This window comes from Hypanus sabinus, chromosome 2 (genome assembly GCF_030144855.1).
Source record: "Hypanus sabinus isolate sHypSab1 chromosome 2, sHypSab1.hap1, whole genome shotgun sequence".
NCBI classification, from domain to species: Eukaryota; Metazoa; Chordata; class Chondrichthyes; order Myliobatiformes; family Dasyatidae; genus Hypanus; species Hypanus sabinus.
Window position 1 is genome coordinate 70,960,953 of NC_082707.1, and position 27,037 is coordinate 70,987,989.

Sequence of the window (27,037 nt, forward strand, 5' to 3'; positions counted from 1 at the left end):
AGGACCCTGGTGAAGTCGTTGTCGGACAGCGTGATGGAGTCGAGGTGAGGGGCTGGCAACTGGGCTTCACCCAGGGAGAACGTTTGAAAGGTCTCGGCGTGGACCAGTCTCTTCCTGGGCAGGTCGACCAGTAGGCTGTGAGCCTGCAAAAAATCCGCACCCGGAAGCGGTTGGGCTACGGAGGCCAGTGTGAAGTCCCATGTGAACTGGCTGGAGCCGAACTGTAGTTGCACCATACGGGTGCCATAGGTCCTTACTGTACTGCCGTTCACGGCCCTCAGGAGGGAACCCTGTGCCCTTTTGCGGGTGTTGTAACTCGTCGGAGGTAAGACGCTGATCTCAGCACTGGTGTCGACCAAAAAACAGCATCCCGACCACTTGTCCCACACATACAGGAGGCTATCCCGATGGCCAGCCGCCGTAGCCATCAGTGGCAGCTGGCCCTGGCATTTCCCGGGAACTTGCAGGGTGGGCTACAGTGGCAGGCTTCTGCGCCCCACCGCTGGTGGTAGAAGCACCATTGTTCGTTGGTCTCCTCACTCCGACCTCTAGGGTTAGCGGGCTCTGTGGCCGGGCCGGGTCTGGTTTGCTGCTGGGAGCGTGACCTGGTGATCTGTGCGACAGACGCCACACTCTCCTTCTTGGCTTTCCACAGCAAGTCCGCCTGGGCTGCCACCTTCTGGGGATCGCTGAAATCCGCGTCAGATAGCAGCAGGCGTATGTCCTCTGGCATCTGCTCCAGGAATGCCTGCTCAAACATAAGGGAGGGCTTGTGTCCTCCGGCCAGAGACAACATCTCATTCATTAAAGCCGATGGAGGTCTGTCCCCCAAACCATCCAGGTGCAGTAAACGGGCAGCCCGCTCGCGGCGTGAAAGTCCAAAAGTCCTTATGAGCAGGCTTTGAATTCCGTGTACTTGCGGTCCGCTGGGGGAGACTGTACGAACTCCGCAACCTGGACCGCTGTGTCCTGGTCAAGGGAGCTCACAACATAGTAGTAGCGGGTGTCTTCTGAGGTTATCTGCCGAATGTGGAATTGGGCTTCTGCTTGCTGGAACCATAGGTGAGGTCGCAGCGTCCAGAAGCTTGGCAGTTTCAACAAAACCACATGAACAAGTGCAGCGTCGTTCATCTCTGGTCCAAATATCATTTGGACCGTCAGGGTCACCAATTGTAGCGGTGTGCTACACGCAGCACTAAAATAATGACACAGAGTCGGTAAACTGCAGTTAAAGAAGATTTTATTCGAACTTCGTGGCTTCGCTTTAAAGCCTCCCTGATCCCGCCCTCCCCGGGCGCGGATGCTGTAGGGGGCATGTATTCACAGTCCCACGCGAGCTTTTCCCTTTGCTGGTGAAGCAGACCTGGCACCCCTTTGGGACTGGCCTTTATGCCGGCGCGCTGGCTATTTGTGAGCCGGTTCGAGTGCGCTAGGAAGTGGGTCGCCACAGTATCCTTATTTTTAAATAATTCTCCAGTTCTAGGTTCCCATACAAGATGATGAATTCTCTCCACATCTACCATGTCAAGACCCTCAGAATATTACAGGTTTCAGTCACGTAAATTTTGATTTTTCAAAACTCCAGCACATGCAGTCTGGGCCTTTCCAATCATTCTTTTTAACATAACCTATTCATTCCAGGTTTTAGTCTAATAAATATGTTTCCAACATATTTGTTTAAATGAAGAGACCAATAGTCATATACCATATTCCAGTTGAGCTCTTACCAGTATGCTATATGACTGCAGTATAACCTACCAACTTTTGTATTTAATTCTCCTTGCAATAAAAAGTGAAATTCTATTAGTGTGGTGAACCACATATACCTGTCTGGACATGCCCCCCCTGCTGACTGCTCCTGTGGCTCCTCCCACAGACCCCTGTATAAAGGCGATTGGAGGCACTGCTCCTCCCTCAGTCTCCAGGATGTTGTATGGTGATCTCTTGCTGCTGACTGCTCTCTTCCAGCGAATAAAAGCCTATATCTCACCTCATGTCTCTGAGAGTTATTGATGGAGCATCAATTTTATTTGCTGGAAGTTTTAAAACATGGAGAGTATTTTACGTCCAGAAAAATTGGACTTGGACCCTTAAGCTCCAGAAGCAGCTCTTGCCTTTGAACTCTGGCTTGCATGCTTCCATTCAAACTTGGAAGAGATTCTCGTGACTGAGCCTGCCACAAGCACAAAATCCTCCTTTCCAGAGTCAGCCCGAAAGTATTCTCCCTTATCAGGGACCTGCCGAACTACCAAGGGGCACTGGACACCCTCAAAAGAAAGTACCTGTGGCCGGTAAACACCGTCTATGCAAGACATCGCTTAGCGACGCTGCGGCAGCAGACCGGAGAGTCAATGCTGAGTTTGCCCAGGCCCTACAGACACTCATGCAGGCCTGTGACTGCAAGGGACTGATGGCAGAACAGCATGCAGAGTTCCTGGTACGAGATGCCTTCGTTACGGGGATCAGGTCAGTGTACGTGCGCCAGCGGCTGCTGGAAAACGCCGATCTTACCTTACGTTCGGCGATCGAGATGGCCAACACACTGGAGGCTGCTCTGCACAACGCTGACACTGACGCGGGTTCCCGCCAGTCCCATGGACGCTGCAGACCCTGCCACTCGCGAGTCCGTGCAGTGTTACTTCTGCAGACTCGAAACACACTCCTGAAAATGCTGCCCAGTCGGAGAAGCTACCTGCTCCAGCTACAGAAAGAAGGGCCATTTCGCCAAGGTCTGTAAGTCTGAACCACGAGCGGGGTCGAGCAGTGCCGTGTGTGAGGCATGGGGGCTGCCTTATTGGTTGCCGCCATCTTGCCTGCCTGCCTCGTGCAAGACATGGGGGTGGCCATCTTTGTTGGCGCCACCTCTCCCTGCCTCCGACCCATGGGTGCTTACCGGACACCAAGATGGCGATTCAACTCTGGCCTCCGTAACCCTCCACCAAAGCACCCCACAACAGCTTGCAAGGTCAATGATAGACATTCTGGTGGAGGGGCACAGGACTAGCTACCTGTTTGACACGGGCAGCACTGAGAGTTTTATTCACCTGGACACGGTGCAACGCTGCAGACTCATGACACAGCCCGTAAGCCAGAGGGTCGCCATGGCTTCTGGGTCGCATTCCACAGACATCAGGCGGGGTTGTATAGTGACATTGATGGTGCAGGACACAGAATATTGGGACTTTGTGCTACTGGTCATGCCTCAACTGTGCGCACCTGTGCTATTGGGGCTGGACTTCCAGAGCCACCTACAAAGTGTGACAATGGCATATGACAGGCCCCTCCCACCAATTACTGTCAGGAATCCTCAGTTTTGTAAGGCTTCATCATATACCCCACTACTGACCAGACACACACACCGACCCGCACATCCCACCCAGCACCATGCCAACAGCCGCGCTACTGACACCACTTGCAGCCTCTCCACCCTCAAGATCCCTCCCCCACCACTGTTCACCAAACTGACAGCCAACTGTAAACCGGTGGCAACTAAAAGCAGGAGGTACAGCGCGGGGGACAGGGCCTTCATTCAGTCAGAGGTGCAGCGGCCGCTCAGGGAGGGGATCATTGAGCCAAGCACAAGTCCTTGGAGGGCCCAGGTGGTTGTTGTTCGGACCGGGCAGAAAAATAGGATGGTCGTGGACTATAGCCAGACCATCAATAGGTTCACGCAGCTTGACGCATACCCCCTACCCCGCATCGCGGATATGGTCAACCAGATAGCTCAGTACAAGGTGTACTCGACCATAGATCTGAAATCTGCTTACCACCAGCTCCCCATCCGCCTGGAGGACCACCCTTACACCACCTTCGAGGCGGGTAGCAGGCTCTATCACTTCCTGCGTGTCCCCTTCAGTGTCACGAATGGTGTTTCTGTCTTCCAGAGGGAAATGGACCGGATGGTGGACCAGTGCCAACTGAAGGCCACATTTCCCTATCTGGATAACATCACCATCTGCGGTCACGACTGGCCGGATCACAATGCCAACCTCCAATGATTTTTCCAAGTGGCCAAAGCCCTGAACCTTACTTATAATAGGGACAAATGTGTGCTTGGAACCACCCGACTGGCTATCCTTCGGTATATCGTGGAGAACGGGGTCATTGGCCCTGATCCTGACCATATGCGCCCCCTGTTAGAACTCCCTCTTCCCACCACCCTCAGAACCCTCAGACGGTGCCTGGGCTTCTTTTCCTATTACGCCCAATGGGTCCCTCCTGGTCAAGTCCACTACATCTCCCCTCTCTGCCGAGGCCTGCGCGGCCTTCAGCCACATTAAAGGGGACATTGCCAAAGCAGCGATGCATGTGGTGGACGAGACCATTCCCTTCCAAGTAGAGAGTGACGCCTCTGACTTCATGCTGGCTGCTACCCTCAATCAGGCAGGCAGGCCAGTAGCATTCTTCTCTCGTATCCTTCAAGGCCCTGAAATTCGGCACTCTGCGGTGAAGAAAGAAGCCCAGGCCATAGTGGAAGCTATTAGGCACTGGAGGCACTATCTCACCGGCAAAAGGTTCACCTTGCTGACCGACTAGCGCTCAATTGCATTCATGTTTAGCAACCAACAGTGGGGCAAAATCAAAAATGATAAAATTTTGTGGTGGAGAATAGAACTTTCCACCTACAACTATGACATCCTGTACTGGCCTGGAAGGCTCAATGAGCCCCCTGATGCCCTATCCCGGGGAGCGTGTGCCAGCGCACAGCTCAACCAGCTATATGCCCTCCATGCAGATTTTTGCCACCCAGGGGTCACCTGATTTTACCATTTTGTGAAAGCCCGGAACCTGCTGTACTCCCTTGAGGACATCAGGACGATGACCAGGGACTGCCAAGTCTGCGCTGAGTGCAAACTGCACTTCTACCGTCCTGAACAGGTGCATCTTACCAAGGCCACCCGCCCCTTTGAGCGACTGAGTGTTGACTTTAAGGGCCCCCTTCCCTCCACCGACCACAATGTCTACTTTCTCAACATTATCGACGAGTACTCGCGGTTCCCCTTTGCAATCCCCTGCCCCGACACCACTGCCACGTCCGTCATAAAAGCCCTGTGCCAGCTCTTCACTCTGTTCGGATATCCCTGCTATATCCACAGTGACAGAGGGTCCTCCTTTATGAGTGATGAGCTGCGCCAGTACCTGCTGGCTAGAGGTATTGCTACTAGTAGGACCACGAGTTATAATCCCCGGGGAAATGGACAGGTGGAGAGGGAGAATGCCACTGTGTGGAAGGCCACACTTTTAGCCCTTAAGTCAAAGGGGTTGCCGGTCTCTCACTGGCAGGAGGTCCTCCCTGAGGCACTCCACTCTATCCGCTCTCTGTTATGTATGTCCACCAATGCCACCCCTTATGAGCAACTCTTTTCTCTTCCCACGGTCTGCCACTGGGACCACCCTACCGGCTTGGCTGACGTCCCCAGGGCCAGTGCTGCTCCGGAAACATGCGTGGAGCAATAAATACTCCCCGCTGGTCGAGAGGGTTCAACTAATACATGCTAACCCCCAGTATGCCTACGTGGTCTTACCTGATGGGCGGGAGGACATGGTCTCCGTCTGCGACCTGGCACCCGCAGGAGCAGCAGACCACTACCCTGAATACTCCACGGTAACTATGAACCCCGTACCCACCAAGGTGTATACCCACCTGATACCGCGCACACCAAGCCCTACACAGACTCCTCACGACACTCCCATACCGGGCGCCTCGCACACGCATGAGGGATTACTGACGCCTAATGGGCCGGCACCTCAAGTCAGGCCGGAACCAGCACAACCACCATCTCTGGTGCAATCACCACCGGCACCGGTGCTACGTAGATCGCAGCGACAGATTCGACCACCTGATAGACTTAACCTGTAAGTATACTTTTAACCTGTAAATATACTTGTAAGAAACTTCGCCTCATGTGGACTCTCTTTTAAAACAAAAGGGGAGTGTGAATGTGGTGAACTACATATACCTGTCTGGACACCCCCCCCCCCCCCCCCGCTGACTGCTCCTGTGGCTCCTCCCACAGACCCCGGTATAAAGGTGATTGGAGGCACTGCTCCTCCCTCAGTCTCCAGGATGTTGTATGGTGATCTCTTGCTGTTGACTGCTATCTTCCAGCGAATAAAAGCCTATCTCTCACCTCATGTCTCCGAGAGTTATTGATGGTGCATCAATTAGGTTTCCTAATTTTTTTTTTTTGTTTTACTGAAAGGGCCCTTTTGGAATACTATTTCAAAGAGAGGCTGCCATGCGGTACCCCAACTGTTTTGCAGATTTCTGTATATGGGATCATTGTTAAGCTTCTAACTACAAGATTGAGAAGGATACAGTTTTGCAACATCAAAGATAATATCTAGTTACTGGAACAGCATTTGGTAATCAAAAGAAAAGAAACTGGATTAGTTTCCATTACCTGCTATCAATATAGTTCAGTAGTTAGTCAGGTTGCCATGAGTGCAGAAGCAAAAAAGAAATATAGAGGCTCCCTTGATTTGGATTACTTTGATCATTGCCGATTGAAGGAAGGAAATTTTGACATAGCCACGTTGCCAACAGTGGTAGAAAAGCAAAGCCAAAGTTCAGTTCAACAAAAATGACTGCAGTAAATGTGTAACTTCTGCGGACTTTAAACCAAGCGGTATTGAGTTCCGCCATTAATTCTTGCATAAATAGAAATACATTTTTTGTGATAGTTTTAAACAGGGTTTTGAAGAAAGCAACTTCAATAAATTAATTTACTTGTCATATGGGTTCACTACAAACCCCTTTGTATTTAAACAGATCCATCAAAACACTTATATCAATTCACTTAATATCACTTATTGTTTTCCAAAAGTTTTTATCAAATGGGAATAATATTTGACTACAAATAGATGTGCAGATCTGGTTTAAGCATGAAATTTCATTGCACTAAGCCATTTTCTGTCTTTATATACAATTCCCATTTCATCAAATTATTTCAATATGCAATTCCAATCAAAGAATAAAATATTCCCCAGTTATTCACAATTGCAGATTTTAATTGACTAGAACCAAGTTTACCATTCATGCAGATCAGACCAGATTTAATTTTATGTCTTCTGTCAATAGTAGGGCCCCTGAAAATCCATTCAGAGGGTTCAATGTGGATTTTAGTGCTACTGCAGGATAGCCTCATTCAGTTTTAATCTTCTACCAGTAGACTTCAATTTGCTTCAATGCATAGCTGAACTTCTCCGCAATGTTACTTCGTGTTTGCCACAGTTTTATCGCCAGCAATGTTGGAAAGCAAATAATTCCAAACTATTAATTCACTCTTGGGATCGACATGATGTGATGTGGTTTGCAAGTAAGATTTTTGTTACTCCTGTGCGTACATGTACTTGTGCCTATGACATTAAACTCAAACCTGACTTCGATAGAATAAAGACCTTGCATCATTTCTGCCCTGTATTTACTTTTACTCAAATTTACCAATTCAAAAAGCTCATTCGAAAAGACAAAAGCATGCATTGTTTTGAAAGCTTATTACTAACATGTTCCCTGCAAGGCTGGTGATATTTTGTTCTACTCCTCGTCCCTTCTATACTTGTACATAATACAATATAATAACCTTGCTTTTCCTTCTGAGACCACAATTAATATAATGTTTTGTGGTGGATTATAAAATTAGTGGCTTGAAGCATATTTGGCAGTGATCACAAAATGCAAATACAATGAAGGTTTTTGAAGAGCTATCTACAGAAAGATGAAATTTTATGATTCAGTTGGATTAAGGCATAATTCCATATATTAGTCTCTAAATGACTAAAAATAATTCTGAGCAAGTATTATATTACCTTGATATGGACTGTAGCAACATTCAATAAGTTCAAAATTCAGGTGCTGAACTAATGCTATTGAAATATGCTGACCAGTAACATACAGTATATTTAATTACAATGTATTTATCTTGTAAGGTTAAAGTCACAGAAATAGGGGAATTCCAACTCTAAGGATAAAGTGCACTGCATTGGCACATAGGGGTGAAGATCATGTTTCCCAATAATGTAATTCTAGTAAATGATCTACATTAACTGGAACAGAGTGAGGAGAACAACACCAAGGTATAGGAAAAATATTGAATGAGATAGAAAAGGAAGGATATAAAAAGTGATAGAAATAGAGAAAAGAAGACAAAAGAAAATAACGAAAGGTCATACAGCACGGAAAAATAGCTGCAACTACAAACTTACTGAGCTGGTTGCTGTCAGTGAGCTGCTAGCTATAGAAGGACAAAATTAGATTCAAAATACATACAGTGCTAAGTCATCAATCAAAGAGAAATACTGTAGGAAATGACTCTACTGGTGCAAAAATTTATTTGAGTGATTTGTACTCAATATCTCATTTTTTGTAACATTTGAACAGGTATAAGATTATTGTTTCCACTGACAATATCAACAGACTTAGCCTTTAGAATTTAGGTCTCTGAGGTGTTGAGGTCTCTGGTTTAAGGCAAAATTTCCTCTTTCATTTTTGCCTCTGGTCAAGTTCTTCATTCCACTTTCTTAAAGACTTGTTTGCTTATGACACCTTCAACGCGTAGCTCCTGGAAAGAAAACAGAGCAGAAGAGAAAATAAAAAGGTCAAATTAATTGAGGCACAAGAGACTACAGAAGCTGGGATCTGGAACAATGAACAGAATGCCAGAGGAACTCAGCAAGTCAGGCAACATCTGTGGAGGGGAATGGACTGTCAAATTTTTGGGTCAGTCCGTATGAAGAGTTTCAACCTGAAATGTCAGCTGATCATTTCCCCCCAGAGATGCTGTCTGACCCAGTGAGTTCCTCCAGTTTTTTGTTTGCTGCTGTAGTTGAACTAATTGATTTCTTTGAGGATTAATAAAGCATATTTGGAAGATCTTCTAATATAGAATATTGATGGTGCTTTTTAATTCCATTATTTTAGGCTGTTTCATTGGTGCCCAAGAGGATGAATACATTGCCTGATGCCCTTATGAAGAGAATTCGGGATTCATAATTTGTGCAAAGATCAAAGTAAATGTACGATTATTGAAGTATAGATATGTCACCCTGAGATTCATTTGCTTGCAGGCATTCACAGTAGAACATGGAAATACAATAGAATCAATAAAAACTTACGCATAAACAAGGACTAACAACCAATGTGCAGACAGACAAACCGTGAAAATATAAATAAATAAATAAATTCTATGAACATGAGCTCTAGAGTTCTTGAAAATTAGTCCATAGATAGTGGAATCTGTTCAGAGTTGAGCTGAATGAATTTATCCCTGCTGGTTCAGGGGTCTTTTGGTTGAAGGGCAATAACTGTTCCTGAACTTCCTGGTGTGGGACCCAAGGCTCCTGACCCTCCTTCCTGATGACAGCAGCCAGAAGAAAGCATTGCATGGATGGCAGGGGTCTTTGATGATGGGTGATGCTTTCTTGCACAGCACGACTTGCAGATGTGCTCAGTGATGGGACGGGCTGTTCCTGTGATGGTCTGGGCTGTATCCATCACTTTTTGTAAGCTTTCCCGTTCTTGAGCATCCGTGTTTCTACACCAGGCTGCGATGCATTGCAATCCATTGTTAGTAGCAAATAGAGTAGTGAAAACAGAAACTAAGTGAGTTGGGACTTTGACAAATGACTTAATGAGGGAACAGTATGATAACAATAGAATCCAGTTATATTCATACAGTTTAGATGGGTCATAGCTTTGTTTCCAGCTCTCTGCTTAATAATTTAATTACAACAAGCTATATTTCCCTTTTCCCTGGGATGAGGAAAGATAAAGAAGATATAATGAGCCTGTGTACTTGCTCCTAATCTTAATCCAGTTATTCCGGGATACTACATCGATAGGCACTTGGTGAATAAAGATTTAGTCTCAAATTATGTATATTTTGAAACTAATTAATAACTCCTTGATATGGCATCATATAAATGTCAGAAATATCTACTAGTGTTAGGGACAGGGCAAAAAATGTAAAAAAATTAAATGTATTTTTGAATATCAAACATAAAGGTCAATAAAATGTTTATGGATACAAATTTTAAAATTGGTATATCTGGCTCCAGTTTTAATTTCAGTCATGATTTAGATGAATGGCTAATAAGTAGTCCTGACGAAGGGTCTGGGCCCGAAACGTCGACAGTGCTTCTCCTTATAGATGCTGCCTGGCCTGCTGTGTTCCACCAGCATTTTGTGTGTGTTGTTTGAATTTCCAGCATCTGCAGATTTCCTCGTGTTGGCTAATAAGGTGAACTGGATATTCATCTGCTACTCCAGAAATAACATCTGATCTTATTCATAATCCTTTCACTGAATTTAATTTGGAAAAAATTGTAAGAAATCACTTAGGTTATCCTACTGTCACTGTACTCTTCAACAATATATAAACATTCAACTTGCTTAGATTAATTTTCAGGATCTGATAACTGTTGCCAAGGCCAATGTTTTATTTCCCCTCCCTATTTGCCTTTCGGACTTCTTAGCAGTAAGGCCACAGTTAGTCTGTGGGGGCAGCAACATCTCTAGTCCCACTAGGCTGAGCACTGCTGCTTCCAGGGTTTGTGTGCCCCGGCCATTGCTGTTCAGGTTGCTGATGCATGACTGTGTCACAGGATTCAGGCCAATCGTGTCATTAAGTTTGCAGATGGCGCAACATTGGCTGTTCTCATCAACAACAATGATGAAGTGGAGTACACTGATGAAGTGGAGCAACTGGTGGATTGGTGTGAGAAGAACAACGTGGAGAAAACCAAAGGAATCATTGTGGACTTCAGGAAGTTGCAAGCCAATCACCCCCTCTGCGAATACATGTCTCCTCTGTAGAGAGAGTTAAATGCATCAAATTCCTGGGAGTTCATATCATGGGTGACTTCACCTGGTCTCTCAAAAACACCTCACTGCGCAAGAAGGTACAGCAGTGCCTCCATTTCCAAAGGAGATTGAGGCAAGTAAGGCTTCCCCCCCCAGCCCCCCATCTTAACTGAATTGTACAGGAGCACTATTGAGAATGTCCTGACAAACTTCATCTCCATCTGGCTTGGGAGCAGCCAAGCATCGAACCAGAAGCCCCTACAAAAGACAGGGAGAATGGCTCCCTACCGTCCATTGGGAACAGTTATCAAGAGTGCAGCATACCCAGTGCCATTAGTATTATCAAGGTTCCCACCCATCCATCCAGCGTCCCCTTTGACTTTCTACCATCAGACAGGAGACCACAATGCATATAAACAAGAACAATCTGGATGAGAAACAGTCTTTTCCCTCAGGTCATTAGGATCCTGAACTCCCTGCCCATTGCATTTGAAGTGTCACCAGTTAATCTGTTCTGTACTTTACAATATTTAATTTATGCACCTTACCATGCATATTCATGTGTAATTCATTTGTAGGTTTTATCCTTACTTTCCTAAACTTTTGTGTTATGTGCACTATTGTGCTTTACACCCTGGTTCGGAGAAACGTTGTCTGATTTGACGATATGCATGTATATAATTAAATGATAATAAACTTGATTGGGGAAAGTGAACATCTTGAACATCTGTAGTCTTTCTGCTGAAAGTATTCCCACAATACCTCTGGGGGTTGCACAATTTAGCCTCAACAATAATGAAAAACTGACAATATACAGATCTAGACAGGGAGGTGAATAGCTAGTAGGGAACTTCAAGGTGATGGTGTTCTTATATGCTTGTTGTCCTTGACCTCACCCCAGCATAACCTGGCCTCTCACCTGCTTTTGTAGCCATGGTAATTTTGTGGCTGCTCTAGATGAGTTTCTGTTCAGTAGTATCCTACATAAGATACTGATGAACCATTAAATATTGAGGGTACGTGGTTAGATTGTCTCTAGGCGGAAGTGGTAACTTCTTGTTATTTTTGTGGCATGAGAATTACTTGCTTCTAATTAGCTTGAGTTTGCACAGGTCTCTAAGGAATTATGAATGGAATGGAATCATCAGTCAATATCTAAACATCCCCACCTCTGAGTTCCTGATGAAAGGAAGGCAAAGGATGAGGCAGACGAGGATGTTTGGCCTAAGGCACTGTTCTGAGGAAGCACTGAGAGATATCCCTGGCAGAGACGATTGATCTGGTATAGTCACAAACATCTTCCTGTATTCAGATAAGATTCAGATTCATTTATTTATCACATGTACATTGCAACATACAATGTTTGTGTTAACAACGAATGTAAGCTAAGGATGTGTTGTGGGCAGCTGCAAGAGTCACCCCACATTCTGGCACTAACTGAACATGGCCACAATATTCAGCAGAATAACAGTAACAAAACAACAGCAGCAAAAATGCCCATTTCCACTCTACCATCTACCCTCCCACTTGGTCATACACACAGACAGTTCTCCGACCCCAGGATAGGCCACCTCCGGCACCTTTGTTATGCAAACACTGACACCAGCCATTGGAATGTTTTCTCCTTTGATATCTATTGACCTACTGGGTTCCATCCACAATTCCATCTACCTATTTTACTTGAGAGCTACATTGTCAGGCAAACACAATATTGTGGCTGAGGCTTAATAAGAGATTGAACATCTAGATGTAAAGGAGAACCATTCTAGCTTTAGATAAGTGACCATGCTCTTTACTAATAGTTAGTTCAAATTCAGCAGTGGGAGTTGTTGGTAGCTTTCCTACTCAGAAGTAACGATTGATTTTAACTGCTGATTCAGGGAGTTTAGGACAAGTGGGTGCAGTTAAAGTTGCCCTTTCATGCTGTTTTTTCCAAGGTCCCATTAATATTAGGGGTTTTTAAACTAGGAAATGTTTAAGATTACAACTTGTTCAAAAACATTTGACCATTTGCCAGATCCAAGACATTTCTCTTGAACTTACTAATTTATAAAGACAAAAATACTTATTTTCTGCTTCACGAACAGCCATTATGATGAATTAATGTGATTAGAATTCTGTATCAATCTTAAATTCCTATTGAAAAATTATAAAAATAGGGAGATTATAAAAATGGCTTTATTTGTAATATTTAGTGTTGACAGACAAGACATCTGTTCCCTTTACTGGCAATGATGAATTTATGTACAGTAATAACTCTTAGGCTCTCAACATAAAAGGAAAAATGATCTGCCAATTATTTTTCTGCAGCTCGAAACACTAACAAGGTTATTTTATAGTTGAGTGTGCTATATTCAAAATTGTAAAATTTCAAACTCTTTGAAAATACAAATAGTCTACAAATACCAATTAGTTGCGTACCAGGTGTAGCTCATCACCCTCTATCCAGTGAGTCCAACCGCGACCTTCTTTCTCTCCTTTTTGTACACACACAAGTCTATCTCCATCCCAACTCACGGTAGTCTAAGAAAATAAAATCAAATGCATGGAATAAAAATAAGATAGGTTGCACATTGAGATGATTCAAATGCTGGCCAAAAGAGAGACATTTTTCTTCTTATTAATTTATTCCATTATGGATTCTGCATGCATTTATATCACTAATTACAAAATCATGAATCATAATCTGCTGAAGTACCCAGTATTTTAATTCAGCTAATAATCAAACAACATTTTCACAATGTTAAAACAGCTACAGTGGAACTCCAGTAAATGAATGAATCTTGAAAAATTAATTAGGTACTTAAATACTCCCTTTGTTCCAAGCAGTCATTTGTAAATATTTTCCAGATGTTCTTAACTTTATCTGGATTTTCTATCTTTTATCTCATTCCAACAACAAAGCACATTTTAATGATACTTAAACAATCATTATCATGGAATGTAACATTCTGAGTTTTGTACTGGCAATAAATGATTAATAATAAATCATTGAAATTCAATTTCCACACAACTCAAATGCTTATAATTGTAAGAGGCATGTGAACAAAAGCTTTTTACCCAACCATATGATTGTAGAACTTAGGACCAGCTTTATCAATTTAAAAAGAGGGATTTGGTTGATACAATCCACAAAGTTAATCTCTTCGTAACCTGGTGGCTCCAGGTTTATCTGTCAGATGTTCTAACAAAAGGCCAACATCTGAAATGTTAACTCAGTTCCTTTTTTCATGGGCACTGCCTAGATGTTGAATATTTTAGAATGTGTTCTGCGTTTTTAATTTCTAATGTCCCTTGATATTTTTCCAGACTTTTTGAATAGTTGAAGTGTTCCTGTGGGAGGGAAGGAAAAATCCTTTCTTAATGCAAACTCAGATTTCAGGAAATGTTCAAAATCTGAAATTAATGGGATAATCTGATAAGACACAAGAAAGTTGTAAACTTTGTCGGTTCGTCGTGGGCACTTCATTCCCCACCATCCAGGACTTCAAGGAGCAATGTCTCAAAAAGTTGGCATCCATCATTAAGGACCCTCATCGCCTTGGACACCCCTCGTCTCTTCTCATCAGGGAGGAGGTATAGGAGGTACAGGAGCCTGAAAGCACACACTCAACAATTCAGAAACAGCTTCTTCCCCTCTGCCATCTGACTTCTGAATGGACATTAAACCCATGAACTCTACCTCACTATTGTATTTGTACACACACACACACACACACACACACACACACACACACATATATATATATATAAAACTGCAATTCACAGTTTTTATTATTATTTATTGCAATATACTGCTGCCACATAACAACAAATTTCATCACCTATGCCAGTTATATTAAACCTGATTCTGATTTTGACTGGGATAGAAATAGATAATTAACGCAGTTGCAGGAAAATAATATTTGTCCATGATGGAGTCACAGTTCCTTGGGGGAATGTGCAGCTGTGGAATATGTCTGCCTTCAGCATAATCTCACTGAATCTGAGCCTTTTCTGCTTATTGCTGACTGACCTCCAGAAATGAAAAAACATCTAAAGCCATCCGTGCCAGAAGGGTGATTTATTAGCATTGTTTGGATGCCATATTCAGCACCTACAATTCATTACAATCAATGGACCAAAATTTCAAGCAAAATACAACATGTATACATTACCATATTTATTAAATATTGAGGGCAAATTATAGCCCCAGGTTGCCTCACTGCCCAGCATCCTACACCTTAATGAGAAGCAGCATCACCTAATCAATTTTAAAATACAAGCTAAGTTAAAAGCTATTACACAGTACTTTCACACATAACAAATCCAGCAATAGTAACTGATATTAGTTGATAAATTATTAGCTTAGTGAAATGACAGCAGTATTCCGTCACCAGTTCAGCACATGCGTACAATTACAACTGCAACCATTGGTTTACAGGAGCTTGTATGAAATTTAAAAATACTGCTGATGCTGGAAATGATAGATATATGCAGCAACTCAGGTAACAAAAAAAAACAGAGATAATGTTCCAGAGATAATGAACCTTTGTCAGAATTACACAATCCCTTTCTCAATCTTACCAATTCCAATACTTTATTTCAGTTACTTCTGAAAAAGACAAAAAATTGCAACCAATTTTCAAACAGCAGGTTTCTCCTAACAACAATTAAACAAATAGACTGGACGAAGCTGCAGAAGATCATGAACACAGGCCAGCAGATCACACAAACCAATCTTCCATCCTTGGACTCACTTTACATCGCACGCTGTCAGAGCAGTGCTGCCAGGATAATCAAGAACACGACCCACCCAGCCAAAACATGTTTTGTCCCTCTTCCCTCTGGGAGAAGGTTCCGGAGCTTGAAGACTCATAAGGCCAGATTTGGGAACAGCTTCTTTCCAACTGTGATAAGACTGCTGAACAGATCCTGACCCGGATCTAGGCCATACCTTCCAAATATCCGGACCTGACTTGCACTACCTTACTTTTTATTTTCTATTTATGATTTATAATTTAAATTTTTATTATATTTACTATTGATTTGTACTTCAGAGAGCACAAAGTGCAGAATCAAATATCGCTGTGATGATTGTACGCTGTAGTATCAATTGTTTGGTGACAATAAAGTAATAATCTAATCCTTTGAACTGCTGTAACTTAATCACTTAAATGTAGGCAGGAACACTGGTCTTTGAAAACTGCCAGTGGATATTTGTGAGAAGATTCAGTTTCAGATGTAGTGACAATACAGCACACAATCAGAACGATACAGGAGTGCCAGATGGTGTGCTGAATGGCTTAACTCAGCTTCTCTGTCTTAAGATATTGTACTGTATGCTTAAGCTCTTTCACCCTTCAGCTTTAAAAAACTTTATTCACTACCTTTCTGAAAGTTTGTTGATAACAGCAGAATATGAGAAAAAAGGACACTGAGGACCTAATGAATGGTCTCAGCCCAAAATGTTGACTGTTCATTTTCCTTCATAGATGGTTCCTCCAGCAGATCTGAATTGAGATTAGATAGGTGGGAACCATGGTTGATGTGGATTCAATGGACCGAAGGGCCTGTATCCATGCTGAATTGCTCTATAATTCTGAGCAATTTAAAGAACTTAATGACTGAAACTCAATATCCAAATTCTAGTGCCAAAGGCATAGATTGGCATACATTAACATGACTCATGTGAAAGAGGACATAAAGACACCATTACACATCATAAATCATTACATTAAATTTTATACACATCTATCAATCAAATAAAATTCTCACATAATTACAAGCTTGTCTAGTGTAGCAGATGCAAAATATAACTTGTTAACAGTAGAATGCAGAATTTTTGGATATTTCTATTTAACTCTGCACCTGCCCTTGTTTAAAACATCAGTACTATCTGCACATAATCATTATTGAAAAGAATTAGAAATGGAATCAGAAATAAAAAGTAAAAGACAATGTGTTGGAAACACTTAACAAGTTGTGTAGTGCATGTGGAAGAATGTATAGTTATTGCTTTGGGATCAGGAACTTTTATCAAAACTTTATCTGAGAAATCTGAGAAGTTGGTGGGGGTCAAACATGGATGTTATGTCCTCGCTGTCTACATTCAGTCAAAATGCAAACCAGGTCAGTATGTACGGAAAGCAAGCTGTTACCCATGCAGTAGGCTCCCCCTCTCCACCCAGCTGATGAATCCAAGGGAACATCAAAGACCAATTCAGTTTGGTACCAGCAATGTCACAGTAGTTGCCAGTCAGCATTGAACTCAACATAGCTCTGCTTTCGGGACTCTAGGTCTGGATATTTTCTTGGTTGTACTCCCAAAGCCTTCTTCTTGAGTGAGTATAGCCACGAGGCAGTGGAGGTTTGAGATCAGAGTTTTCCTTCTCCTAGATGAGCTACCAACCACAGCTAACAAGCGCCATCTGCTGAAGCGACTGGTTTTATTGTACCAGTAATCCACCTTTGTCCCTTCTCCTTTCATTGGAAATAGCTCCGCTAGGCTTTGTAGCTAAAACACATGTGAAGGTCAGTAGCTGGACTAGGTAGTCAGAGGCTATTTGAGATGCATGCCATTTAATAGGTAGTGGAAGCTCATCCCCACTGACATCCCCCACCCCTTACCCCTGGCTATGACAGAGTTATGGAGCCAAAACACTGTCTACTCTATCAATTTCCCTCATTCTGTAACCTTAACTTGCTAAATTTCAAGGAGAAAAAATACTGAGTTGGTGCAATCTCATACTTCAAATCTCAGAGTCCAGGACCTATCATGTTGTTTTCTCTTCGATGTATCTTTTCTATTACATGGTGCCTTTTCTGAAAGTAACCTTTCTACTTTTCCATGATATTTTCATAGCCTTGTAGCTTGTTCCTTCCTTTTGTTTGAGGGCACTGTTTTCAGCTTTACATTGATTAGAGACAAGTATGAATTGTCATTTATTTTTGTGTGTGAACTCAATGTCTATTCCCCATAAAAAAGTATTTTCTGCAGTTTGCCCATTTATTTAAAATATATTTGCAATATTTTGCTTTCATCTGCTCTCATTGATGTCCGTCTTTGTATATTGAATAAACTTAGCACCTTATTTCATCATCTGAATTGTTTCTCAATGAGGTGATACCACAGCTCCAGTTTGAGGAATTATCCATTTTTTGCTGTTTTCTAATTCCTACACCAATGTTGGAATGTGAAACTTATTTCAACAAGTAAATGGATTATGGATTCACAGAAGGCTACAAAGCAAGTGTTGGTAAGTGGGATTAACGTATATGAGGGGTGATTGATAAGTACGTGGCCTAAGGTAGAGGGAGTCAATTTTAGAAAACCTAGCACGTTTATTTTTCAATATAGTCCCCTCCTACATTTACACACTTAGTCCAACGGTTGTGGAGCATTCAGATCTTGAACCTCCAGAAAGTGTCAACATTCGGGGTGATTGATAAGTTCATGGCCCAAAGTAGAAGGAGATGAGTTTTACAGCTCTCGTTACGTGCACGTGCAGTTCAACTCGTTGAGTGATTATGCAGAAAGTTTGAAGTTAATACCTCATCCGTTAATAACTCATCAGGGGTGATTAATAAGTTCGTGGCCTAAGTTAGAAGGAGATGAGTTATTAACTTCAAACTTTCTGAATAATCACTCAAAGAGTTGAACTGCATGTGCATGTATCAAGAGCTGTATAACTCATATCTTTCTACCTTTGCCCATTTGCAATTTTTCCCAATTTACGCCAGGTCATTTCTATCTTATCTGGTTGAAGTTAACTCTGTGTAAAACTTACATTGGCTAATATTCGCCATTTTCTCTTTTGAATGCAATATGGAATCTGATCATATTACTCCTTGAAGAATGTTTTGCTTTATTAACTTGTTAGCAATATTTGTCTCATTATTCATTGTTAAACCAAATATTGCCTGTCACTCTGTTTTTACAGAAAATTATGCTGAATGCCCAACACACCACTATTAGCTACTCAGCACATCCCAACACGCATGGAAGTTTAAGTCCCTAAATATAATGATTCCAACTTGCCATATGCCCCCGTACTTTCAACAGTAATACATCCTGCCACTTCAAACTTCTGCCAAGGGTCCAGATATATCTTGTATTTTTCTAGTTCTTACTTCCATCATTGTATGCTTAGCTCTCAATATATCTTCTTTTTTATTGACATTAAAGGTACCTTTAATGACCAAAATAGTCATTATTCCTCTCCATTTTCCTTTCCTTGTTTCCCAGTTGTTTCCCAGGTCCTGACCTAGTTTTAGCTGTATCTAGATATCAGCTACAGAGCCACATAGTTAAATCTGTGCTAGTAATTATTTCTGTTTCTTACCATATACATGCTAAACCTGCTCTAGTATTTTCCCCTCACATATGCCTTACTTCTTCTTATTTAATTCCCTTAAAGAATCCCCTTACTGAAAGATGGGATTGTGCTCATGCAAAAGTCAGCGCTGCTGTCTCACAGCTCCAGATGCCCAGCTTTGACTCTAACCTCATGTTTTTTCCATGAGTGTGTCTCTGTCAGATGCTCTGGTTTCCTCCTACATCCCAAACATGTGTGGATAGATTATTTTGTTGCTTTACATGATCCCTTGATGTAGATTGATGGTAAAAGGAATCAAAGGTGAGTTGATGGGCATGTGCAAGAGAGGGTACTGTAAAGGGTTAATCTTGATGCTTGTTGAATGTCTCAGCACCACAGCAGCCTTGAATGTAACAGAGCTGGCTTTGATTTTGACTGTGGGAACAGCATGAAAGTTAGCTGAACACAGGGATGGAACTCAGCTAGAGCGATAACTGGTGATGAAAGGTTCTAATTCGGTGGTTTGAGATGGTGCTATGTTTTGGCCCACCTACTGCAACAATTCATATCAGTGTGAAGGGTATCAAGGGGCTTGGGCTAGTTCATCAAGGCCACTTTGGTGGGATGGTCATGAACCAGCGCTGTAGATCAGGAGGCCTGCTTCAATGACAGGGGCCCATGCATACCTGGATAGGTATTTTAATGATTGCTCTGGTCTGTCCTTATAAATGTAGTTTTGTAGTTTTAAGTAGATAATTGGTGTTGGGAGTTTTTGTCTCATCAAGTTCGATCTGAGAATCTATTGTTTTAACAAACAGAGTGATATAGAGAGGCTGTGAAAAGCAATTGAATTAATGGAATTACTCCTCTGGGAGCCATCATGGGCCAAATGGCCTCTCCTGTGTCAAAAAATCCTCTTTCAGTTTTCCCCTTTTCTCCAGAGATTCAACCAAAATGTCATTGTCTACATGGCACTAATTGGCCAGTGCTTAATTCTCGCAACCTTTCTAATATTTATTCACAATAATTAGCTGCAAATCCATCCTGATCAGGAGCTTAACAAGATCCTCTTAGACCACATGATACCATGACTGCACAATGCTTACCATACATTTGCGATCGTCTATTCCAGATAAATCCTCAGGAAACTCCTTGCCAATATCGAATTCCATGATATAATTACGGAGGCTGCTGATGGTTTTAATGACCATGTGGTCTCCCTTATGAGTAATATCTTTGTCCGCTTTCAGCAACACTGCAATTTTCCTCAAAGCAATGTTAACATCTGTAGCCAAAGAAAACATTGTTTGTACTGAACCAGAGCAAGATGGCACTCTTTATTTTTCTTCTTTTTTTATTCATAATGCAAGGTGAAAATTAGTTTAACATGAAAAGATTAATTAACACTTAATAAACATTCTCGTGTATTGTATTTTATCTGGTCTTAATGCAATCACATTCATTGACTGTACTGTATCTCTGGCCATCAGTGTAAAAATGACAGAAATATCCACTTCAGATAAATATCAGGATCTACGATCCAGCATTGCTATTAACTTAATGTTCTGCACTCCCTTAGAGCCATGGAGTCATAGAGTAATAAAACATGGAAATGGGCCCTTCTGCCCAAATTGTTCTTGCCGATCATAGCATCCTCCCTGCTAACCCCAATGGCCCACATTCATCCCTTAACTCTCCAAGCCCCTCTCCTCCATGTACCTAAACAAAAGGCTCTTAAATGTTGTAATTGTACCTGCTTCAAACACTTCCTCTGGCACCTGTTCCAAGTTCTCACTGTCTTCTGGGTGAAGAGGTTGCCTCTCAGGATTTTTAAGTCTCTCCCCTCTCATTTTGAATCTAGACATCTTTCCAATGCCTTTCCCCTGTCTTATATACAACCCTCCAGGGGTGTCCTCACCAACAACTTGTATAACTACAATATAACATCCCAACTCCTAAAAATAATGCCCTGACTGATGAAGACCAGCATGCTGAAAGCTTTCTTTACACTCTGCCTTCGTGCACAGCTGCTTTCACCCAACTGTGCACTCGTACTACCAGGTTCCCCCCTACCACAACACTCATCAGTGTACCCTTCACTGTACGTCCGACTCTGGCTTTACTGTCCAAAATACATCACCTCACTCTCACCCAAGTTGAAATCCATTTGCCATTCCTCAGCCCAAGTCCCTCACCAATCACAATCTCTTTGCAATTCATTGTAACCTGCCTCGCTATCAACAACATCCCTAATTTAGTATCCTCAGCAAACTTGCTAATTCACTTGCTAAATCCGAGTAAATTCACATCCAAATCATTTACATAAAAAGAGATCCCAACATTAACCTCTCTGTCACCCCACAAGTTACAGATTCCCAGTCACAGAATTGACGCTCAGTCATCAATCCCTGTTTCCTATCACCAAGCCGATTCTGAATCCAACTCCTGTGTTCAATTCGAATCCCATGCAGTCTAAATTTCCAGATCAGCCTGCTATGCGAGACCTTGTCAAAGGCCTTACATATGCCCCATAGACAACATCTATCCCTTAGTTACTTCTCTGGAAATCTTCAACAGATTCATCAAATGTGGCTACCCATGGGCAAAACCGCGCTGATTATTTTGACCATCCAAATGACGGTAGATTTCATCCCCCAGAATTCCCCCCAATAAGTTACCTACACTTGGAATCAGGCTCACCAACATATAGTTCCCTGCCCTATCCTTGCTACACTTCTTGAACAATGGAAGACATAGCCACTTTCTAGTCTTCTGGAGCTTTGCTGGTGATTAATGATGAAGCAAATCTCTCTGCAAGTGCCTCCACAATTTCTTCCCTGGCTCATGTGAGATATAGGCATAGACTTGTTTAGGGATGAGAGTGTGCCCACCTTAATGTCCTTCAATACTACCGATACCTCTTCCTTTCTAATATGCACATGATCTAAGATCTCGCTATCTGTTACACTCATTTATTTGGTATCTGAGTTAGTTTTCTTAATAAACAAAGAAGAGAAATAGACATTAGAAGTCTTAGCTATCTCCTGTGGCTCCATACATAGGTAACCCTGATGGCCCTTAGGAGGACCTGGTCTCTCCTTGGTCATCTTTTACTGATAATATAACTGAAGAACTGCTTGGAATTATCTTTAACCCTGCCCATCAAATCTATCTCACACCATTGTTTTCCTCTTGATTTACCTCATAAGCCTGATCTTAAATATTCTATATTTGTTGAGGGATTTATTGGTATCCAACTGCCTATATTCAATATATGCTTTCAATTTTTTACCTTACCAGAGCCTTGATATCTCTCATCAGCCAGTGTTCATGAATTAACATTGTAATTTCACTACCTTGGCATGTTTTAAAACACTTTGCGAACAATGAAATATTTTTTAATTGGTTTACCAAAACTTTTATGAAATGCCATCAAAAACCTCCTTCTAAAAATGTAAACCTCACTTAAATTGGTAATTAGGAGCACTCACGTTATGAACAAGCTTACACACTATTGAAAAATTACAATGATTTCAAATGAATCATATTGTTAATTCTATAAGGATCAGTTTAATTTACCAAGTACAAGACTTCAAACTTCTGACTAAAATCCTTACCTAGTGCTTTCAGGTACTCCTCAAAATTCTCATTGGCTATCATTTTCCAGTATCCGCTGTAATCAATTGGCATCTCCAACTCTTTAGAAACAGACGGCGATTTAAGTTAGACTTCACTTTGCAGGTCCGTCTTCTCTGTGTTCAAAAACTTGCAGCAACTGTTGCCACTGACCTATATTAATTTGTTTAAGAATGAGAGCTGTTTGATCCGATTATTTGGAAAATGCTAGAATGAATGCTCAGAACAGGCTAAGAAATCTCTTTAGCTGAAATCAGTTGCATTTATTAAATATCTGTCTTTTATGGTCTTCATATTTTAAAACAAACTGAGTACATACCTTGATTACCTACCCCCACTCCCCTTGAAAGCAGTAGGTTTTAAATGTTATTTAATTAAGAATTCCAGATGGTCTGCAAAATCATAAAAGTGTGACACAACAACAAAACAAAATGAGAGCCAATCGAAGATGTTTCTGTTGAGTTGGCAGGCTCTTCCATTTCACTGTCAACAAGTCTAATTTAAGTACATTAAGTATATTTCCTTTAATTTACATGTTAATTTCTGATTGTAATTTTCATGCAGAAAAAGGGGATTTGAACAATTTGTCCTCTTTACTCACAGTTTATGATTGTAAAGTTAACTAACCTGAAATGGAGCTCAGATTGTAAATTAGCAAATTGCAAAGTGTTGCCCAATTTGCATACTCTAATTTATAATTTTCTTTCTAAAGTATGCAAATTATGGTAATATTATGGAAATAGGTTTTGCTTTGTTTAACTTATAAAGAGCTTTCATTTTAAAACTTCTCATCTACAGTACCTCGATACTATCAGACTGACGAAAAAAATATTGTCAAAGTTTTTTCCCTCTTAATAACTCAAGCCTCATTTGTTATATCTTGGCAAATCTTTACTGCATTCTTTGTCCATTGATCTTACTCAGAAGGCCCACAATGAACAAATTAACACAGAAATTAGAAGCAGTCACTCAAATCCTTGAGCTTGTCCTGCTTTTGAAATGGATCATAGATAATCAGTAATAATAACTACATGTATCCATAATCCTTAAAACCATTATGAAATTTTATTATTTCCAGTTTTAGTTTTCTCAACAGAACATTTTGCACCAATACAGCATTGCACACAATACGAATGAAGATACATATATTGTGTTTTTAATTATTAGAGCTACAGATTGACATTGAGGGTAAATTTAATCAGAACAGGAAATTATAGACCAGTGAGTCTTACTTCAGTGGCTGGTAAATTGATGGAGAAGATCCTCAGAGGCAGGATTTATGAACAGTCAGAGAGGTATAATATGATTAGGAATAGTCAGCATGGCTTTGTCAAAGGCAGGTCATGCCTTAAGAGCATGTTTGAATTTTCTGAGGATGTGACTAAACACATTGATGAAGGTAGAGCAGTAGATGTAGTGTATATGGATTTCGGCAAGGCATTTGATATGGTACCCATGCAAGGCTTATTGAGAAAGTAAGGAGGAATGGGATCCAAGGGGACGTTACTTTGTTGATCCAGAACTGGCTTGCTCAAGAAGGCAAAGTGTGGTTGGAGACATGTCATATTCTGCATGGAGGTCGGTGACTAGTGGTGTGTCTCAGGGGTCTGTTCTTGGACCGCTATTCTTCGTGATTTTTATAAATGACCTGGATGAGGAAGTGGAGGGATTGGTTAGTAAGTTTGCTGATGACACAAAGTTCGGGGGTGTTGTGGATAGTGTGGAGGACTGTCAGAAGTTACAATGGGACATTGATAGGATGCAAAATTGGGCAGATGGAGTTCAACCCAGATAAGTGTGAGGTGGTGCATTTTAGTAGGTAAAATATATATGGCCAAATACAGTATTAATGGTAAGAGTCTTGGCAGTTTAGAGGATCAGAGGGATCTTGGGAGCCAAGTCCATAGGACACTCAAAGCTGCTGAGCAGGTTGACTCTGTAGTTAAGAAGGTATATGGTGCATTAGTCTTCATCAACCATGGGATTGGGTTTAAGAGTTGAGAGGTAATGTTGCAGCTATTTAGGACCCTGGTCAGACACCACTTGGAGTACTGTGTTCATTTCTGGTTGCTTCACTACAGGACGGACGTGGAAACCATAGGAAGGGTGCAGAGGAGGTCAACAAGGATGTTGCCTGGATTGGGGTGCATGCCTTATGAGAACAGGTTGAGCGAACTTGGCCTTTTCTCCTTGGAGCAATGGAGGATGAGAGGTGACCTGATAGAGGTGTACAAGATAATGAGAGGCATTGATAGTGTTGATAGTCAGAGGCTTTCTCTCAGGACTGAGGTGGCTAGCACACGAGGATACAGTTTTAAGGTGCTTGGAAGTAGGTAAAGAGGAGGTGTCGGGGTAAGTTATTTTACGCAGAGAGTGGTGAGTGTTTGGAATGGGCTGCCGGCAGCGTCGGTGGAGGCAGAAACAATAAGGTCTTTTAAGAAACTCCTGGATAGGTACACGGAGCTTAGAAAAATAGAGGGCTATGGGTAAGCCTAGGTAGTTCTATGGTAAGGACATATTCGATATAGCTTTGTGGGCTGACAGGCCTGTGCTGTGCTGTAGGTTTTCTATGTTTCTAATTGGTGCTTCAGTTGTGAAAACCATTTTTACAAATTTGCTCCTCAATGCCTTGATCTGCATTTTTGCTAATATTACGAGGAGCTGAGGAAATATACATTAATGTATTCAAGTTTCTTGGCAGAACTGTACACAAACAGTAACTAATATAAGTGAAAGGACTGAGGCAACTAGCCAGGTGACTGACCTTTCAGCAAGTGAACAATGAGGGAATTGTGATCACAACTTCTTAAGTTTTAAGATAGCTATAATAAGGGCAAGTATGGAACTTGCAGTAGTGTCTTAACTTGGATCAGGGCAAATTGTGAGAGCATTAGGCAGGAACTAGGATTAATCGGTGACAGCTTGTTATGTTCATGGCACTAGGAAGTTGTGTGACCGTGAATAACACACACGAGAGATGGAGAGGTGAGGGCCAAATGTGCCATTGTTTATTTTGTATGCAGATTCATCTACCCAGAATGCCCTTTCATATTATGTTCAGTACGTAACCCAGAAGAAAGATTGACAGCAAACCTTAAGGGTCAAAATATGCATGAATACATAACATGGGTGCTTTGGTGGAAGGTGTTAGAAATCTAACTACACAGAGTAGAGAACATTAATGTTCCGGTAAGGAGGAGGGACAAGGATGGCAAGGTAAGAGAACCTTGGGTGTCAACTGTGGTGGTGAATTAAATCAAGAAGTAAAAGGAAAAGTACATAAGACTTAGGAAACTAAAATCAAACAGAATTTTTGTAGATCATAAAGAAGCCAAAAAAGAACTCTAGAAAGTAATTAGGAATGCCAGGAAAGGCCAGGAAATGTCCTTGGCAAGTTGGATTACAGAGAATCCCAAGGCATTCTGTACATACAACAAGAGCAAGAGGATAACTGGGGAGAGGGTGCGGCCACAGAAAGATAAAGGAGGGAGAATTTGCTTGGACGTGGAGGATGTTGGTGAGGTTTTAATGTGTACTTTACAACAGTACTTAACATAGAGAAGGGCATGGAGAACTGGGAGATAAGTGCCTAGTATATTAATCTGCTAGGGCATTTCGAGATAATCAGGAGATAACTTTGGGTCTCTTTAAAGTGCATTAAGGTGGATATGTCCTCAGGGCCTGATGCAATATATATATCAGGTTATTGAGAGATGCAAGAGAAGAAACTGCTGAGGCCCTCACCAATATCTTTGTGTCCTCCCTTGCTGCTGGTGAATAGCTAATGTTGGCCCATTATTCAAGAAGGGAATCAGGGATAATCCTGGAAACCAAAGACCAGTGAATCTCACATCAGTAATAGATAGTTGTCTGGATATAAATTTTAGGGATAGCATTTATAAGTATTTGGAAAAGCATGGGCTAATGGTAAGACAGCTAACGTGGCTTTGCACAGGGCAAGTTGTGTCTTATTGAATTCTAGGACATCTGCTGTTTGTGATGCATGTAAATGACCGGGATGAAAATGTAGATGGGTACGTTAGTAAGTCTGCAGATGATATGAAGATTGGTATTTAAACCATGGTAAAGAATACAATAGGATATATATCAGTTGTAGATATGGGCAGAAAAAAGGCAGATGGAATTTAACCTGGCCAATTGTGAAGTGTTGCATCTTGGTAGGTTAAATCTGAAGAGACAGTGCATTGTTAAGGGCAAGATCCTTAACAGTGGTGATGAGCAGAGAGATCATAGGGGCCAAGTTCATAGCTCCCTGGAAATGTCTGCACAGGTTGATATGGTG

At 41.9% G+C, this 27,037-nt stretch overlaps 2 protein-coding genes across 2 annotated transcripts in view; both read right to left on the minus strand.

Annotated features, from left to right (window-relative positions):
• The window catches only part of LOC132404877 (retinol-binding protein 2-like), a 57,737-nt gene extending 51,193 nt beyond the window's left edge, over nucleotides 1-6,544 (minus strand). The window contains exon 1 of the mRNA XM_059989442.1: nucleotides 6,405-6,544. The gene's annotated coding sequence lies outside the window, so the exon portion shown is untranslated. The remainder of the gene's footprint in view (nucleotides 1-6,404) is intronic.
• Nucleotides 6,545-8,431: 1,887 nt separating this feature from the next.
• Nucleotides 8,432-22,788, minus strand: rbp1.1 (retinol binding protein 1, cellular, tandem duplicate 1). Its single transcript, XM_059989449.1, has 4 exons — nucleotides 22,716-22,788; nucleotides 20,205-20,383; nucleotides 13,223-13,324; nucleotides 8,432-8,561 (listed from the first exon to the last, which is right to left on the minus strand). Exons 1-4 carry the CDS (start codon nucleotides 22,786-22,788, stop codon nucleotides 8,508-8,510), a joined length of 408 nt encoding a protein of 135 aa, XP_059845432.1. The 3' UTR covers nucleotides 8,432-8,507.
• Nucleotides 22,789-27,037: the final 4,249 nt, after the last annotated feature.

Excerpts from the sequence above, each read along its gene's own strand:
- rbp1.1 (XM_059989449.1), bottom strand. The coding sequence starts at position 22,788 with ATGCCAATTGATTACAGCGGATACTGGAAAATGATAGCCAATGAGAAT. Across the intron at positions 13,325-20,204 it reads TAGACGATCGCAAATGTATG|ACTACCGTGAGTTGGGATGG; the intron begins GTAAGCATTGTG and ends TTATTTTCTTAG. Across the intron at positions 8,562-13,222 it reads AGGGTGATGAGCTACACCTG|GAGCTACGCGTTGAAGGTGT; the intron begins GTACGCAACTAA and ends TTTTCTTTCCAG.